The sequence below is a fragment of the Sminthopsis crassicaudata genome, chromosome 2, assembly GCF_048593235.1.
Source record: "Sminthopsis crassicaudata isolate SCR6 chromosome 2, ASM4859323v1, whole genome shotgun sequence".
In the NCBI taxonomy this organism is placed as follows: domain Eukaryota; kingdom Metazoa; phylum Chordata; class Mammalia; order Dasyuromorphia; family Dasyuridae; genus Sminthopsis; species Sminthopsis crassicaudata.
The window spans coordinates 508,015,376-508,034,125 of record NC_133618.1 but is presented as its reverse complement, the minus strand read 5'-3'; the positions used below and the strand labels follow the sequence as shown (position 1 = coordinate 508,034,125).

General features: G+C 37.2%; 2 protein-coding genes across 2 annotated transcripts; one reads left to right on the top strand and one right to left on the bottom strand.

Moving 5' to 3' along the window:
* Positions 1-364: 364 nt before the first annotated feature.
* Positions 365-4,401, bottom strand: MRPS2 (mitochondrial ribosomal protein S2). The gene is made up of 4 exons (XM_074294075.1): positions 4,211-4,401; positions 3,515-3,640; positions 2,176-2,305; positions 365-1,052 (listed from the first exon to the last, which is right to left on the bottom strand). The coding sequence occupies exons 1-4, from the start codon at positions 4,248-4,250 to the stop codon at positions 443-445; spliced, it is 906 nt and encodes a 301-aa protein (XP_074150176.1). The 5' UTR covers positions 4,251-4,401; the 3' UTR covers positions 365-442.
* A 6,594-nt stretch (positions 4,402-10,995) lies between these two features.
* PIERCE1 (piercer of microtubule wall 1) lies at positions 10,996-16,096 on the top strand. The gene is made up of 3 exons (XM_074294076.1): positions 10,996-11,251; positions 12,115-12,193; positions 14,258-16,096. Exons 1-3 carry the CDS (start codon positions 11,106-11,108, stop codon positions 14,444-14,446), a joined length of 414 nt encoding a protein of 137 aa, XP_074150177.1. The 5' UTR covers positions 10,996-11,105; the 3' UTR covers positions 14,447-16,096.
* The last annotated feature ends 2,654 nt before the right edge of the window (positions 16,097-18,750 follow it).

Sequence of the window (18,750 nt, the reverse complement as noted above, 5' to 3'; positions counted from 1 at the left end):
TTATTTTCTCAACAATAAGTCCAACATAACTATAAGACAGTGTCATTATAGTGCAAAGTACACTAGATAAAAGAATTGGAAATCTGGGTTCAAAATCTGGCTGATATTAACAATCTGTTATCTGACTTTGAACCAAAATCATTCTTTTATCTGGACTTCAGTTTCCTTCTGTGTAAAATAAAGTTAATACCACTTTTTCAGGCTCGCTAAAAGGGTTATTAGGAAGATCAAGTAGGATGAGTGTGAAAATATTATAACAAGTATAAAATTGGCATCTAAGGATAAAATAAGACTATTATTAGATAGCAAAAAGATTTTCCTTCCCCTCTCCCCTAGACTATACAAGGATAGGAGAGAATTTTGGTTTGAAGAACTAAGAGGTTTCAGGTCTAGTTTTTATTTTGGTACAAAGTCAAGTGATACTTTACAAGACTCAGTTTTTTTAGTCCATCATAGTCTGTGTTTCTAACTGAGCAGGGCTTGAGGGCTGCTGGTATGTGTCTTCTGTCTTGTGAGCCATCTGTTTGCTCTGCTGGCTATACAGGAATTCCATTTGTTTCCTCTTTGCCTTAGCCCGTTTGATGGTTGTTTCAAAGAGGTGGCAGAAGAGCTTGATGGAGTCAGGAGAATCATCATTTCCAGGGATGGGGTATGAAATGAGGCATGGGTTGCAGTTTGTGTCCACAATGCCCACAGTAGGGATATTCATCTTGGCAGCATCTCTCACAGCCACATGTGGCTCAAAGACATTGTTCAGGGTATGGAAGAAGACTATCAGATCAGGAAGACGGACTGCAGGGCCAAATTGGACAGGGGCATTGGTCAACAAACCGCCTTTAAAATATCTGGTGTGGGCATACTCTTCACAGTTCAGAGCCATTTTTTCTATCAGATGGGTGAACTGTCGATTCCTGCTCACAAATAAAATAATTCCTTTCCGATAGGCCATGTGGGCAGTAAAATTCAGAGCCAGTTGGAGATGCTTGACTGTTTGGTCCAAGTCAATGATATCCTGGTCTAGGCGGGTCCCAAAGATGTATGGTTCCATAAACCTGAAAAGGGCACAAAATATATATAGTATCAACTCAATCACCAGCAGCAATTAATACTTATGAGTTCTGTACTTGGAATAAGGAAGACCCAAGTTCAAATCTGACCTCACACACTTACTGGTTGTTTCCTTCAGTTTTTTTCCCCCCTCTCCTACTTTTAAAGTGCATTTTTATCAGTTTCCAGGCAGTTTACTGAAGGACATTAAATATGAGATGCGAGTGCTTATAAACAGGGGCATGTGGACTTCAGCTTCTGGCCAAGTCTGTTGGAGATAAGCCCATGACTCCTAAGCTAGACTTCTGAGAATAGAGCTAGTTTTGCTCTCTAGTATACGGTTCCACACAAAATCCTTTATGATTTTCCCCAGCAGCTAGGGATACATTCAACAGTTTTACAAAATAAAAGAAATCTCAAGGTAGATAAGAAGCTATATTCCAACACAGTCCAGGAAGAGATCAAAAACAGTTCTTTTCTTCTCTTATCATTGGAGATTATAAGGGCTAGAATCCACCTTATTTACTTCCCTTACCCCTTCCTTTCACAGGGAATCAGGCCTGGGAAAAGGAGTCAATTTCCAGAAACATTTCCAGATAAGATAACCCATATGACAAAAGTAGAAATAAAAGCAACAATGCTTGACCTTTAGAAGTTTATAGTGGAAGGCAATTAGGGAAATGACATGGGCAAATAACAACAGTTAATATTTACACAGTGTTTACTAAATGCTAGGAACTCTGCTAACCACTTGGTAATCATTATCTCATTTCATCCTCATAATAACTCTGGGGGATTACCATTTTATACATGAGAAAACAGAGGCAAACAATAGTCCAGTGACTTGTCCAGGGTCACAGAGCTAGTTAAGTGTTTGAGGCTAGATCTGAACTGGGGTCTTCCTGATTCCAGGCCCAGCACTTTATACACTGCATCATCAAGCAAAACAGGATATCCATAATAGAAAGCATCCTAAATAAACATCTTCTGAATTAATCTGGAAAAACTTAGAAAATTGCTACAAATGATTAGATCTGAAGCTCTAAAGTACTCCTTGAAATCCCACCTACAGACATTTGCTAGAACTCTCTTGTACTGGGAACATACAGCAAAGAAGGTTAAGCATACCTGTGACGACAACCTTTTTTATGTCCTAAATGTACTCTGGCATCAAAAAGAGTTTTGATGGAAAACAATTCCTTTATATTAAAGAAATCAGCATGTTTGAGGGGTTCAATCAAAATCTTGTCATGAAGATCTAGAAGGAAAAACGAACACTGGTGAACTTTAAAACGCTATACAAAATGAGAGATTTGCTTATTATACTAACATCTATTTTGAAAATGGACCTTGCAGAACCATACTTGGGGAAGAAGCCATGGTAGATATTTGATTCTGAGGCTTCATTGGAAGCCCTGTGTTTGTATCTTACTAACACTGACTGCCTGTGTGACTTTGGTCTGATTTCCCTGGGTCTCAGATTCCTCATCAATAAACTATGGGAGCTGGACTAGAGGATTTCTGAAGCATTTTCCAGTTCTAATTCCTAGGATCCCAGGTTTTCTAAAAGAAGATTCTCCCTGGTGCTCCCCAAATACTTCAATGAACCTAAAAAGCATAAGTGAAGAACTTATTTCAAGAAAACTAAGGGCTGGATTTGGAATCTATCACAAATGAGCTGTATGATTTAAGGCAGATCCCTTCCCCCTTTTCCTCATCAGCAAAATAAGTGAGTGGAATTACATGATCTCTCTAACTTTTATGATGGCCCAGTGGAAAGGGTAATGCAGAAAACCTGCATGCAAAAAACCTGGCCTTGCCACTTGCTAGCTGTGCAACTTTAGGTAATTTACAAGTATATGTAGTATACTGGGAAGAAAAGTAGAGCCAGAGGATTTGGATTCAAATTTGAGCTCTGTATATTACTAGCTATGATTCTGGGTCTCAATTTCCTCATCCATAAAAGGGAAAGGAAGGATAAAAGCATTCATATAGTGTTTCCTTATGAGGGTCTACACTATGCTAATGATTTACTAATATTATATCATTTGAGCTCTACAAACCCCTTTTTTTTTTTTTTTTTTTTTGTATTTGCACATGAGGAAACAGGCAGACAGAGGCTAATTAATTTGTTCAGGGTCATGCAACTAGTCTGGGGCCACATTTGAACTCATCTCTTCCTGACTTGGGGCCCAAGTTCCTTCCCTACATCCGTCTAATGTCTGTGTGCCAGGCACTGTGTCAGTGCTAGACCATGCCCCTTGGCACGGAGATGAAATCACTCCACTCAGAAGTACAGAACTGGGGCTGAGAGCTGGGCCCAAGACGGGAATCCGAGATAAGGCATCTAGGCAACACAAGCAACACCCTCATTGTACAGACAGGGCATTCCTGCAGTAACGGAGGCAGCCACTGGGTCGTCCTCTCTAAGGAATCCCGCCCGTTTTCCGGTTAAACGGGACATTACCGCTGTGGTCTCCTTGCTGGACAATCCCGGCGGCAGGAACGGCACCGTACGTCCGAAGGCCAGGCTGTGAGGCCCATGGGGAGGCCTTGCCAAGGAGATCCAACCAGGGGAGCCTGGGCACGCTGCCTGGGGAGGGGGCGGAGGAGCAGTCTTAGAGATATTTACGGGTCCGAAATCCCTTAGTCCCTGACGGCAGAACCCCTCGTCAGGACGTTTTTTACATACATAAAATAAGATAGAACTAGAAAGCCGGTCATGCTGAATTACAGTTATAAAAACCAACAGAAAATTCAAGTCTAAGAATCCCGGCTCTATGATGACGTCGGGGTCCTGCGTCCTCTATTCCCACCTAGAATCCTAGTTTGAGACCCTTCCCCCTTCTCCCCATGCCCTGCCTCTTGGCCTCTCCTAGTGCCTCCCTTCCTCCTCCCCCTTCATTCACTACTTCTCTCCTCTCCCCTCCCCTTCCCTCCCCTTCCCTCCCGTCCTCCTCTCCGACTCCTTTCCCTGGTTCTCCGCTCTCCCTGCTTCCCCTCCTCCTCCTCCTCGTCCTCCTCCCCTCCCTCCCCTTCCTCCCCCTCTTCCCCCTCTTCCCCCTCCTCCCCCTCCTCCCCCTCCCGGCCGCCCGCTTCTCCCCCTGCTCCTCCGGGCCGAGGCAGCGCCGAACAAGACACGCCGCTCCGAACATTCGCTCACCCGCCCGGAGTAGCGGCAGCGGAGCCTGTGCCAGAGCCATGTTGCGGGACGGGCCCTGCGTCGCCGCGGAGGAAGAGCTTAGCGTTAGCGGGCCGGAAGAGAGGGCCCTTCCCTCGGCTGCGCTCCCGACAGCGCCATCTGCCGCCCCAGCGGAACCGGCACAGGCTCCCGCCCCAGGAGGGGCGTGTCCCTAAATCTTAACGCATAAATGTATATAGAATAATGTAACATACACAATATATAACGCCACATTGTGTGGTACAATGTTACAGATTAAGTGGCAATATAATTATATACAATATACATTTAAATGCGATATGAAGATTAAAAACTTTTTCTTAACACCTTACTGTAAAATCCGTGCCCATCCCCCCAGCCACTCCTCCTCCACCCCCACCCTGAGAGACCGCCACTCAAGGAAAATAGTTTTGTCTCTGAGCAGGGATTTGGGAGTCTCACTTTCCCCTTCCCTTCCCCTTCCTCACTCCCTCTTTTCCTTTCTCTCTTGTCCCTTCCTATCCTCCCTCTTGGGCTCCTCTTTTCCATTCCTTCTCCCCCTCCACGCTCCGTCCCGGCAGCCTTCTCTGCACAAAACGCTCTACCTAAGAGGAGTTATTGATTGACCGGACGAACCGACCCCACCTGCTCAATCCGGAGGGGAGACGCTGCCGGCAGGTAGCAGTCTTACCTGGAGAACCGAACGGAAGCAGAGCGAGAGGCTGAGGAAAGGATTAGGGACGCTTCTCATCACCTCAGCCCTCCCCAAAGAAACAGCCGCGCCGGCTTTTCAGAGCGTGTCCGCGGCTCCTTTCTCCTTCATGAAAAATTTAAATAAAGTCCTAGAGTGAACTGAAGAGTTAAGTTCATCCAAGAGTTACAGACACTGCCGTTACTGGGCCGTAAGGCCTGCGTGCCCACCCTGCAGACTAAGTACTAGGGACACCAAAAAAAGAAAAAGGGAAAACAAGGCCCCGGGCTCAAGGACTCCGCGCTCCAGTCAGAGGCAAACCACGCCAACGACGATGCGCGACCGAGGCCCTAGCACCGAAGGGAACAACCACAAGCTCCTACAGTGCCGGCGTGGCGCCAAAGGCTTCTGCAGGAGCTGGGATTTCACCTGAGACGTGGAGGAGGCCAGGGAAGCAGCGGCAGTGCATTGCAGCCAGTGAAAAAGTCCGGAGTAGAGAGTAAGGATGTCTTGTGGGACAAACAGCCGGAAAGATAGTTAGCCTCACAGAGCATGGGGCGGATAATAAGGTGTAAGACTGGACAGATAGAAAAACACCAGTTAAAAAGGCTTTAAAAAGCAAAGGACTCTGTGTTTGATTTTGGAGAAAATAAGGAGCCCCTGGAATTCATTGAGCAGGGTGAAGAAGAGCCCCCTTGTGAGCACTGGTAACATGGCGAGGCCTGTGCTTGAGGAAGTCACTTTGTCAGCTGAAAGACGGACTAGATGAAGAGGCGAATCATTTTTGCAAATGATTCCATTTCTTACCAATTCAGAAAGCAGTACTTAAAAACAACTTTAATAATTGTTTTTTATTATGAACTTGACGTGCATTAACAAGCATGAACAACTGCATAGGAGAGAAAATGAAGGTTGTATATAAAAATCAATTTTGATGAACAGCTTTTTAAAAAAGTTTATATTAAATTTAACACAATAATATCAATACTCTATAAAAGTCTCTGTACAATCATCAATATAAAGAAAGGGTTGGGCTAAGTTATTCATTCTATAAAAGCTTGGCTCAAGTGCCACATTTGTTACACGAAACCTTTTCTGATAATCCCCCCATTCCCATGTTACCTTAGAGTTATTAGATATTTTGTATTTGCCTTTATGAGTTCATGTTGTTGTTTTTTTTCTTAAAGGTTTTTCTTTTTTCAAAACATATCTATAGATAATTCTGCAACATTGGCCCTTACAAAGCCTTGTGTTCCAGTCCCTCCCTCCACCTTCTCCCATCTCCTTTCCCTAGATATATGTTAAGCATGGTAGAAATATGTGTTAAGTCCAATATATGCATACATATTTATACATTTATCTTGCTGCACCAGAAAAATCAAATCAAACCACAAACGAAAATGAAGAAAATAAAATGCAAGCAAACAACAACAAAAAGAGTGAAAATGCTATGTTGTGAACCACACTCAATTCCCACAGGCCTCTCTCTGGGAGTAGATGGCTCTTTTCATCACAAGATTATTTGAATTGATCTGAATCATATAATTGTTGAGAAGAGTCATGTACATCAGAACTGATTATTGTATAATCTTGTTGCCATGTACCATGATGCCCTGGTTCTGCTCACTTCACTCAGCATCAGTTCATGTAAGTCTCTCCAGGTCTTTCTGAAATCATCCTGCTTATTTTTTCTTAAACAATAATATTCTATAGCATTCATATGCGGTAACTTATTCAGCTGTTCTTCAATTGATGGGCATCTGCTCCCTTCCCAGTTTCTTGCCCCTACAAGAAGGGCTGCCATGAACATTTTTACATATGTAGGTTCCTTTCCCTTCTTTAAGATCTCTCTGGGATATAATCCCAATAGGAATACTGCTGGATCAAAGGGTATGCACAGTTTGATACCATGTTGTTTCTTTAGATAAAATATAACCTCTTTGAGTTCAGGACAGTTTCCTTTATATCTCTAATACCTAGTGTATAAAAGTTTTTTAATAAGTGCTTATTGGTTGATTAATAATCCTTTTATCTTTCTAGATACTATGTGGGTGATTTGAGAAACATCAAAGGATGTCTAAGTTAAAGTTTCTATCCTCAGATATATATAATAATATGGTTAGAGAACACAAAATTAGCTCATTAAACAACTAAAGAATATGAACCAGATGATAGCTTTGTTAAAATATTAATAATTAAGACCTATGGAAAGATAGAGAGTGGAGAGACATATATGGACAGGAACGGGCAAAGAGCAATTTCTATGCTCTTACTATGTATTGGACATGCAAATGCATGACATTGAGACAGAATATTATATATGAGGAATAGCAAGGAGGTCATGGTATTTGGATCATAGAGTACATGAAGGCCAGTGTCATTGTATTTTAGAGTAGATGCTGGGGGGAGTAAGGTATAAAATGACAGGAATGGTGTTAGAGTACAGGTTGTAAAGAACCTTAAATGCCAAATAAAAGATTTTATATTAGAAGTGTGTGTGGGGGGGTGTCTGATGGGAGAGGGGAGACATTGGCTCTCAGCACTTTAGAAAGATTTGTTTGCACAAATGGACACTTGCTAAATGGAGAATGGAGGAGAGTAGAGAGACTTGAGACAAGAAGACCAACCTGTTGTCTATTTCTGAAGTGCAAAGAACCTGTATCAGGGTAGTGGCAGCTTCAGAGAAGGGAAGGAACTAAATAGGAAAGATGTTGTAAAGGTAAAATTGACTGGTCTTGGCAATACATTGAATATGTAGGGTGAGAGATAGTGACAAGTTGAGGATGACACCTAGATTGCAAGCCTGGTTATCCTTGACAGTAATAGGGAAATTAGAGAGGGGAGGGTTTAGGGAGAAAGAATGAGTTCAAATCTAGATAGGTTGAGATTAAGATGTCTAACATTATCTAGCTTATGAGTTTAGGTGACTTGAAGGATGATGCTGTCTTGAACAGTAACAGGGAAGCTGGGATGAGGGTAGGATTTGGTGGGGGATTGGAGCAGCAAGGAGTAAAAAAAAAAAAAAAAGACATCTACGTTTTCATTGCATTTCATTCTCTTGTATATTTAACAAGATATGACAATAGATAAGCAAGATTATTTAGTGTTTAATGTTTGTCATTGAAATGTTTTCTTTTTTTTTAGTTTTGTTTTAAAGGTGCATTCATTTTACTTTGTGGATTTATTATTTCTTTTAAATACTTAGAAATACAATATTTAAATTCAAATGAGTTCTTTTGCATTTGTTGATACAGATTGGAATAAAAACTTTTTGTGGTTTGTGGCTAGCATAAATGGGTTCATTAGTACACACTTAGTTTTATTTTATTTTTTTGCACCTTAGTTTTAATGAGATAATGTACTAGCCATTTCACTATATAGTGACTTGTAAAAGACATAGAAACATGATAATAATAGAAGCAGTGTAGGGAGACAGGATTTTTTTTTTTTTTTTGCCAAAGTACAGATACACATGATAAAAACTAGAATGTGAGCTAGAAAGGTAGATAATACAGACCTTATCTTCTTAGCTTACCTTCTGTCCGGGTTTAAATTTATTTGCAGTTAAGTCAGAGAGAATCTGAGGGATCTGTTAAGAGAGGCTAACCCTGTTGGGTTATCTCTAACAGAATGCTTTGAACTCTGGCCCAGGGGGTACTCTGCCTGGATTTTATTAACCCCTTACGAAAACTGTCACCACAGAGCAAACTCTGGGGGAAGGAATGGAAGATTCTTGACACTATATCCTACACAAGTTTTTAACTCAGGGGGTCCATGAACTCATAGATTTTAAAAATCTATAGAGGGTCTATAAACTTGGGATAGTTAAAATACATATTTATTTTCATTAATCTTTAACTGAAATGTAGTGGGTTTGTTTTTTTTTTTCAATTATGAATGTTGGCAAATATCCTGAGGAGGGATAAGTACTCATGTTTTGTCAGGCCATCAAAAGACTTCATGACACACAGAATAGACTCTCTGCTTCAGTAGAATGAAGACCAAAAAGCAGAAATGCCACATACAGCAGAAAGGGAGAAACATGAGCTCTGGAGGGACACCAAACAAGGGAGAAGCCCAGCAATACCAGAGGAAGGATGTAGCCTATATGCCCAGAAGAAATATTTTGGCATGACGGAGGCAGGCCGAACAGACGTACTTGTCCCATGAATGGATTTTTCTGTATCAACTTGGAATATATGAATTAAGGTGCAAATCTACATGTATTTCTCTGTGCAGGTCTCTGATGCTTTATGCTTATACATGTTCACTCTTTCCCCACTAATAGTGTATTTTTTGTTTTCAGGAAGAGTGATCCATCTATATTTTTAGGGAAAATAAAAATCTTTTTTTCCCCCATAATGCTATTTTATGAAATTACTTTGTTTTTAACTGTGTCCTCTAGCAGATTAGAGGAAAAAAAGACATGAGGATTATGATCTATTATTATTTTTATGGATGTAAACATGGAGAGTATATTGAATTTGGGGAGCTATTGTGGGAACACTGTGTGTGAGAAGAGAGTGTCACAGGTGCTAAAATGCTGATGATAGTGAAATAGTCATGTAAAGCTAGTAATTTCGGTGGAGTGGCATTTACATTGTTATTGGATTTCTTTTTTTTTTTTTTTTTCTTCTTAACCATACATATCTTTATTAAGTTTTAAAATACATTCACATAAAAATAGTACCTACCTTGGTAGACATGTCTGAGACTCAGTTCGTTGTTTTAGGTCCCTTCTTTTATATAAAACATTCAAAAATTTAAGATACATTAAGTTAGTCCTCTCATTTAAATAGCTGATCTATACCCTAAGGTAGGAGTAGTTTCTCACTTATAGTAAGAAAGATCACCCGTTTTTAACCTCTGCCAATCTTTCTCAACCTGTAAATATTGATAAATGTAAATAAACAGACAACAAAATTTCGTTTTTCCAGAGCCATGCAGCAGTTAATTTATTTTAAATCAGATGGCAAACAAGAGACCTCTGAAACAAAACTGAGTTATTCTATCTACTATCATCCTGTTTAAAATGTAGTAAATTTCTTGCCACTAACAAGTAGTGATTAACAGGAATGCTCTATGATTTAGAGTAAAACTGTATTAGTCACTGAAGAATTACATTTGCTTTTCTCTTTCCTTTCTGAATGTTGAAAAGGAAACTATAATCAACAAGTAAGTCTATACAGATTTATTTTACAACTATTCTTTGACATAAGGTCAAATATTTTTGCAAGGCAAAATAAATGGTGTACTATCACAATAAGGCTAAATCTTGGCTAATTAATTCTCTCAGATGAAAATTTTTATTTCTCACCATGAATAAAAGACACCATTGTGTATATATTGTGATTCTAAAAAGTATCTTTAAATTATCCTCTTTCTTTAAGGGGTGAGGCAGTATTTTTAATTTTAGGTGATAAGCAGTTTTAGAGCCCTTTGTCAGAGACCAAAAGTTTCCCAAATTCTTTCATATTGACACTCAAAAAGCTAGACTAATACTGATCTTATATAGAAAGCTGATAATTGGCTAATTTTTAAATATAAAATTCATTTCAGCAGAGACTCAAATTGTTTAATTTTCATTTATTCATGGTAAAAAACACAAACTTCTGTACATACTTTTAGACTTGTCAATGAGTTTTAAACCCATCCTTCTTACCACTGCTTATGCATCATGTACAGATTAGTGTATTTAATATATATATATATATATATATATATATATATATATATATATATACACATATATATTTACCATAGGTAGCTCCCATTAGAGCAGCTTTTACTCCAATGGAATAAACCAGTGACATTTTATTTATACTTACTTATTTGGACCCAAAGAATCATAGTTTTAATACTGAATGAGCAGTATTAATTTTTAAATGGACTTAGAATTCCTTGATTCCATAAATGTTTATTTGGTATTCCATGTGAATTTTCTCCAAGGAACAAAAAAGTTTATTATTACACCATATTAAAGAACATGGCTTGTCAATCTAAAATAAAATTGAATTCTGTTACATAAACAGAGTTCTGAAAATGGCATGGAACTGTATTGTACCTTTAAGAACAAGCTACTTTTGAGTCAAGTTCTAGGTTGCTTAGCAACAGAATGTTTGCTGCTCTGAAAAACTCAGTTTAAGTTTGCCTCTTCTCTTTCTTGTGTTTCCTCCCAAATTGTTTCTCTGTTACTAGGGAGGAGAAATGCCCCAGGAAGCCCCTCAACAATCTTCTGAACATGATGAACAAAAGGCAGAAGAAGGTTATTTGGAGAAAACCAGTGATTATTACCGAGTGAGCCAAAATTTGCCTGCCAGGTTCAATAACCCTGGGTGGTTTCGGGGCTACAGGTAAGAAAGGGAACCTTACAGGGATAATAAGGTAAAGAAATGGGAGGCAAGGAGGGTTTACAGAAGAGGAACTAGCAAAGAGGTCTTCAAAAGAAAAATGTTTAGACTTCTCATCTAACATGCCTAGGCTGCCTAATTAAAAGACACAAAAATATCCTGATCAATTAAATTAGGGCAATAAATTGTTAGGGGCCTCAACCTGTTTCCATAGTGGCTGCATTTAAGTTACACTATATAGGTTCCTCTCCTTGAAGTAGCCCCTGAAAAGACTAAAGTTGAAGGGGCTCCAGTAGATCAACCTGGAAGTCTGTCCAGAAGCTGTGACCGTGGGTTCTGACCCACTAATCCAGAATTCTGCCTCTTCAAGGTAAGATTATATCTATGGAGTGAGTGTTTTCAGAGTCCTCCCAGAAGACATTGCATTTTACATGCAATACTTACTTACCTGAGCTAATCTTTATAAATTTAAGGGATTTGGAGGGAGGGCTGGCCTAGGAGGAAATAATAGGGGCTCTGCCATCTGGATTGTTTAGGCTGTTGGAGGTGGGGTAGATGTGGATGGGCAAGGACCATTAGAAACCAAATTGGCCATAAGCAGAGATAGGGAGAAAATAACAGTCCCTTCTAGCTGCCTCCTTTTATTTTCTTCTGGGAAGTCAATACTGCACAATGATAGTTTTCAACTTCCCTATCACTTACATACCTTCCCCTTCTCTAGAAAGGATTCCTCTAGAAGATTCTCCTAGTGTTATTCTAGATAAAAAAATTGTCACTAAAGTGATCTGGAATATGACTAGATAAAATAAAATAATAGAATGCATAGTAAAATGTGTGTGTGTGTATGTGTGTGTTCACTCTAACAGGATTAAGGAAACTCATCCAGTATACAGGACATCTAACCAAACCTATGGTAGCAGAGCACCTACTGTACATGAAATGCCTGTAAGTATGAGATAAGATATAAGATTTCATTGGAAGAAGAGACTGAAAAAATTTACTTACTGGTTTAAAGAGAGACAAATTGGGGTGGGGGGGAGAGGAAATGGATGTGGAAACCACAAAAAGTGGCAACCTGAAAAGAGTAGTATAGTGGGTCAGGGCACAGAACTGAGAGACAGGCTATAATTCTACTCCTAGTTTTGCCACTGGCTCATCTTGTAAGCCATCATTCCTGCCCCCATCCCAAGGGAAGGCCTATTTTTTCATATAAATTACTCTCTGCTTTCAGGTTAAGGTAAAATGAAGCAAAATATAGATTATTCTATCAAATCAGTAAGCAACAAGCATTTGTTAAGTATGTATTGTGTGTCAGTCACTGTACTATATTATTTGAGGCATTCAAAATTAAGGTCCTGAATTGAATGAGATGTCATTTTTAGAATTATTACCGAATATTCCAAAGGATTTAAAAATATAAATGGTGAAAAATTCCCTTAAGCTTAAAATTAAGATTACCTTATACTTATGTAAAGTTAGTCTTTTTTTTTTTTTCCCCCCACAAAAAATGTGGAGGGACAGTGTTGCATAGATAATTTACTGAAAAAAAGGCCAAGTTGAAAAGTAGATGATTTGCTATTATATATCCAGGCTGGTGCCAGTGTTTTTCAGAATTCCCTTTCTATATTAAAATAAAAAATAAAAATGCCCTGTAAAAAAAAAAAAGTAATGTGTGGTGGGGTGTCTGCTGTTTTGAGCTTTGGTGGGGTGTCTGCTGTTTTGAGCTTGGGAGATAAAACATATAGGCTACTTAAGAACCATTAAGAGAACCAATGAAAATAATAGATCGAACAGAGATCACTTCCTATTCAAAGTTTGAACTCCTTTGTCTATCATTCCCAAGTTTCTTTTATAATCTGGCATCACCCTATTTTTTAAGACTCAAATGATATATTTCATCTTTCATTTTAGTGTTATTCAGTTAATTTCCTCCCATATCTGGAATGCTTGGCTCTCCTTAGTATTTTGGGTTCCTTCACAACCTGGCTCAAATCTCATCTTCTACTGGAAGCCTTCCTGGTTCCCAGTTGTATTTTTCCTTCTGAAACAACCTTCCATGCACTCTATATTTATCTTGTATGTACTTATTTACATGTTATTTCTTTCATTAGAGTGTGAGCTTCTTGAAAAAGGGAACCATTATACATTTTTTTCCCTCTTTGTAGCACAGTCTCTGGCACATAGTTAACACTTAATAAGTCCTCTTTGATCAATTTATTATGAGGGAAGATGCTATGTTACTTATGTAAACTTTGCATCTTCGTCAGTAATGGGTACAATTGTTCTTAAATACAGTCTATTAAATATATTATCTGGGGAAAATATCTGGCAGAAGTCTGTGTCACTTTACTAGGCCTAGTAAACAATTGATCATTTTCTAGTCATGTCTGACTTTTCATGACCCTGTTTGGGGTTTTCCTGGCAAAGTTGGAAAAATGATTTATTATGTCCTTCTCCAGTTCTTTGACAGATGAGGAAACTGAGGCATGTAGGGTTAAATGACTTACCCAGGATTGCAAACCAGTACTAGTGTCTGAGGCCAGTTTTGAGCTCAGGAAGATGATCTTCCTGGCTATAGCTGGCACACTATCCATCATGCCACCTAGTAGGCCTAAACAAGCTTAAATTACATAGCATTATATCATGAAGATTTAAAACTAACTATTTCTGAAAATATTTTATCATTGATACAATCTATAGCAGTATCCCAGTGACTAGCAATACACCTATTGAGAGAGTTTCATAGAGCCAAAAGTACACCATACAGAGCCAGAAAAATTGGGTTCTAATCCTGGCTTGGCCACTTACTACCTATGTGATTTTGGATAACTTTTAAATGATGAAGAGAAAGTTATTTAACTTTTCAATAGTCTAGTATCCTTATTTGTAATACTTATCAGTGCATATACTATATACTTGGGAGCAAGGGGTGTGGTGAAAGAAATGCTTTGCAAAGCACTATAAACTAATTAAAGTTTTCTTTCTTTCTTTTTTTTTTTTAAATTTCAGAAAAGTTTCCATACCAAATCACATACCTTTTCTAAACATTATGAAAAATGTGGAATGTACAGAAACAATGGTTTCAATGTCTACACTGACAAGAGCATTGTGACTGGCCCTGATAATTTCATCACGTATTATGATCGATTGAACTTCCATCCCAGTTACAATGTTAATAAACCATCAATCTGTGATTAATGAGCACCTCCCCCTCTTCAATGGTAATCCTGTTTCTAGATTGCTGTATTCTGAATAATCAGTGTAATTAGTTCCTGTTAAAATAATTGTTTTTTTTTTTTTTTTTTTTTTAAAGTTTGGCTATACTGAACTTTCCTAAAAACTTTGCATATTTCTGAGGCAGTAAAATGTACAAAGCACCATGATCTCTTGTTTTAACTTCATTCTTATTTTAGGTGTAAAAAAATTAACCTTCTATTAAACATTTCAACTAAGATAAAGATAGAAATACACTGAAGTCTATGATTGGCTGAAATGGATGATCAACATCCAGATTTTTCACAGTGTTTGGTTATTTAGTTGATAAATGGATATGAAATAACTGTTCTCTATAGTGTTACCTGGAAACATTTTCATGCCCATATGGAACTGCCACTGAAGAGTAAACATAATGGAAGGATTTTGGATGATTTCCTGCCACTCACATTCTACTAGAGTGCTGCATCATGGCATGGTGATAGCCTCTGCCAAGGTTCACTAAGATAAAAGTCTGTGTCTTGTTGGAAGACCAGCTAGCCAGGTTTGGAAAGGCTTATCATCAAGTTAACTGACAGGGAATGGATTTTTCTGTTATAGTAGATGGTCTTTCAGAATTGCCAAATTGCAGAGGGACTACAATATGAATACCTGAAGATGATGAAATAACAGATTCTTAAAGTAACAAAAAACACCATCGATACAGCATGGAGGCAGGTTTCATTTGCCAGAGTGATGTTATTGTGGTCATTGTCCCTCCAACTCAGAGGATAATTGTAAGGGGTGGAAGGGTTAGAGTGGGGAATGGGAAATGGAAGGAAATTGATATTGTTAATTATTTTAAAAATCTTGTTTTATGTTCTTAAGTAACAGGCAAATTAAACTGTTAAAATTTTTCAAAAGGAATCCTTGATTAATACTTTATATTCATGGCCTTTGATAAATATTTTCCATTATATTTTATTATTATGAATAAGTTGTTTAAAGAAAATAGTTCCTTCAAAAGTCTTCTCACTGAAAAAGATGAGAAGAAATCAAACACTGTGACTGCTTTTTGCTAATCTTTTATTAATATATGGAAAAAATAGATTTTTGGAAACTTTAAAAAGTCTAATATGATATAGAAACTGTTTAAATTTCTATAAGTTTTAGAGAGTCAACAAAAACTGAGTGTGGGTCATATAATTACAATCAATTCAAATAGATGACACATAAAAACAGAATCTGAAATCAGATTATATAGTGCATAAATAGACATATCTATATATATAAAATGTGTACTATTTCTTTCTGTTGGAAAAACAGTTTAAATACCAAGCATCAAACTGAAATTATTTTTTAAAAAATCTATTCATATTATCAAATAAAATTTAAACACTTCTATTTTTAGTCTCTTTTTAAATGATAAAGACCAAATATAAAAAGTTAAGTTACTGTCAAAGTTTCCAAAATGTTTCCTTAACATTAAAAATCCAAAAAGTAACACTAGTTCTGGGAACTGTTATCACCTTAAAAAAATGAGATCAATAATGTAAACCGATTAAATAACTACTCTACTGCACCATGTTGAGGCACAGCATTGAGGCAGTTTTTAAAATAAAAGCAAAAATTAATAAAAATTGGGAGTTATCTAAATAATTCATGTAAAATCTCCATTTCTTTCGGGAAGTAAGCCTTGTTATATTATGTAGTCCTGATTTGCATTATTATTTTTTAACAATAGCTCAATTTTTATTCCCAATCAAAACATTTAAATCCAACTCTTCATATTTGTGGTTGCTTTCATAGAATGATTTATGTCATAATTGGTCATTAAAATTACCTAATGACCTCAAGCATACTAGTAATAATGTTCTATTTCTGGTTAATGGAATCCACACCTAATGAGTTAATATCAAGTTATCCTAGATTCCTTATAAGTTAATAATGCTTGCATTTGTCATAAATGCAATAGTCTCGAAAAATTATAGAAAAAAACACACAAAACCTCAGTAAGACCACACATTTCTGTTTTCTCATTATAGAGATTTTTATTTATCTGATAAAATGTATATGAGAGTAATGCTAAATGATTCTAAAAGGGCAATACAAGGAAATTTACCAATGTATAGCAATAAATTTCCTATACCAAAATTTCCATAGACTTAGTTGTTAATTATGTTTTAATGAATAAATTTGAGAATGTTATTTTCTTAAAATATCTGCATTAAGCATATCTTTAAGTGCCAAGAAGTAAATGTTTATCTTAAGTGGGTGTACTTAAAATACTGAAGGAAGAATACTCTGGTCACTTTGTAGTCATGATTTTTAAAGAAAAAAGAATGTAGTTGTCATAAAAATAGATATATTGTAACAAAAACATTCTGTGTCCTGGACATTAGGTTTTTCCCAAGCAATTCCACTTTATGCTCCTTGCTACAAAGAGTCTAACTTGCCACATTCTACTTTATGTAGTATTTGTGTACTTGTTTCTTGTTGTGTACTTGTGTACTTGTGTACAAGTCTTCCTGAGTTCAAATCTGGTCTCAGATAACTAGCTGTGTGATGGACAAGTCACTTGACCCTGTTTGCCTCGTTTCCTCATCTGTCAAGTGAGCTGGAAAAGGAAATGGCAAACCACTCCAGTTATCTGCAAAGAAAATCCTAAATGGGATCATGAAAAGTTGAACAGAATTGAAAGTGACTGAACACTTTTTCCTCAAAGTAGAAAAGAAAAAATCTGCTGGAGAGGAATGCTTGATTGTGGCCCAGTACACATTATCAGACAAGCATTCTATATAGAACAATTATTTTTTCCTTTTCTAATCTCAAAGAGAATCTACATTAAAAGAAGTAGTATTAAAAATATGACCAGTAATCAATAAAAATGACATATCCCTGGTAGCATAACTAATCATAACTATTTTGAAGACATGGAAATTAAAAAACAAACCAGCCAACCAAAACCAAACTTGACTTTGTATGACTTCCTGCATGGTTTTTTTAATGATGGGCTTCAAAGAGCTCCATTTGGTGAGGTAAATCTGTCAAACTTTCTACTAAGTGGCTAGAGGTTAAACTTCTTGCATAGCAGCTCTGTGCAATATGACATAAGACTCTACTGTCAATCCAGGATCAAAAGAAGTGGAATGAGAGGAGCTTCAAAACATAAAAGAAAACACCAGTCACAGTTAAGTATAAGGTAAATATTTTGCTAGCTCTCCATATGTACAAGAACCAGTAAACATTAATTAGATGAGATAACTTGTGGGACAGGGAAGATCCTGGCACTTTCTTTTCTAAAAACAGAGATTCTGTTTAAGATTATATCCTTAAACTTTAATATCTGACAAAATATTAACTATGATTGAGGATAGGTGAAGGGGAAGTCTTCTGTGTGGTATACAGTTCAATACAATCATTCCAGTAGTGTACCAGTAGTGCCTAATGATGAGGATAGTCATATATTGCTCTAAGTTTTACAAAACTTTAGGCAGCTAAGTGTACAATGGATAAAATTCTAGGTTAAGGATCAACAAGAACTGAATTAAAATCCAACCTCAGACACTAGTTGTATGATCTTTATCTGTCTGCTTCAATTTCCTCAATTATAAAAGTGAGGATATTACATATAGTTTTACCATGTTTAACATATATTGCCATCTAGGGGTGGGAGTGGGGGAAAGGAAGAAATTGGAATACAAGATTTTTCAAGGGTCATTGTTGAAAAATTATCCTTGTAGATGTTTTGAAAATAAAAAGCTCCAATAAAAAAAATAAAATGAAGATAATAATAGCATTTGCTTCATAAGATTGTTGTGAGGACCAAGTAAGTTGATTGATAAAAAGTACCTGGCATAAGCACATAGTTAACACTATATAGATGCTAGCTTTTATTAGTATAATTATTATATGTTAATATAATTTGAACCTTCCAATACTTGGGGATAGGTACTATTTCCATTTTATGTTTGAGAAAACATGAGGTTGAGGAATGACTTGTCTTGGGTCACACTGCTAGGGAAAATCTGAAGCAGGATTTCAATTATGGCTGTCTTGACTTTGGATCTAGCACTCTTACTTATTACTACCTAGATGCCCTAAGTTGTTAACCAAATAATAGATCACAAATTTGTCAAATGTAAGAATATATCAATAAATTAACTTTTTCTACCAGAGATAATCAGAATCAGAAAGAAAATGAGGTGGAAACTTCAGAGTAGGCAAAAACCCCAATGCAACAAAAAAATTATTTCAACATTGTAAGTAGAAGTAATTTCATTGAGTGCTACCTTGTGGGAAAGATAATG

Coding starts and splice junctions, on each gene's coding strand:
- PIERCE1 (XM_074294076.1), top strand. CDS start 11,106: ATGCCCCAGGAAGCCCCTCAACAATCTTCTGAACATGATGAACAAAAG. Junction 11,252..12,114: donor GGGTGGTTTCGGGGCTACAG/GTAAGAAAGGGA, acceptor TCACTCTAACAG/GATTAAGGAAACTCATCCAG. Junction 12,194..14,257: donor CTACTGTACATGAAATGCCT/GTAAGTATGAGA, acceptor TTTAAATTTCAG/AAAAGTTTCCATACCAAATC.
- MRPS2 (XM_074294075.1), bottom strand. CDS start 4,250: ATGGCTCTGGCACAGGCTCCGCTGCCGCTACTCCGGGCGG. Junction 2,306..3,514: donor CCAGCAAGGAGACCACAGCG/GTAATGTCCCGT, acceptor TTTTCCTTCTAG/ATCTTCATGACAAGATTTTG. Junction 1,053..2,175: donor AAAAAAGGTTGTCGTCACAG/GTATGCTTAACC, acceptor TGCCCTTTTCAG/GTTTATGGAACCATACATCT.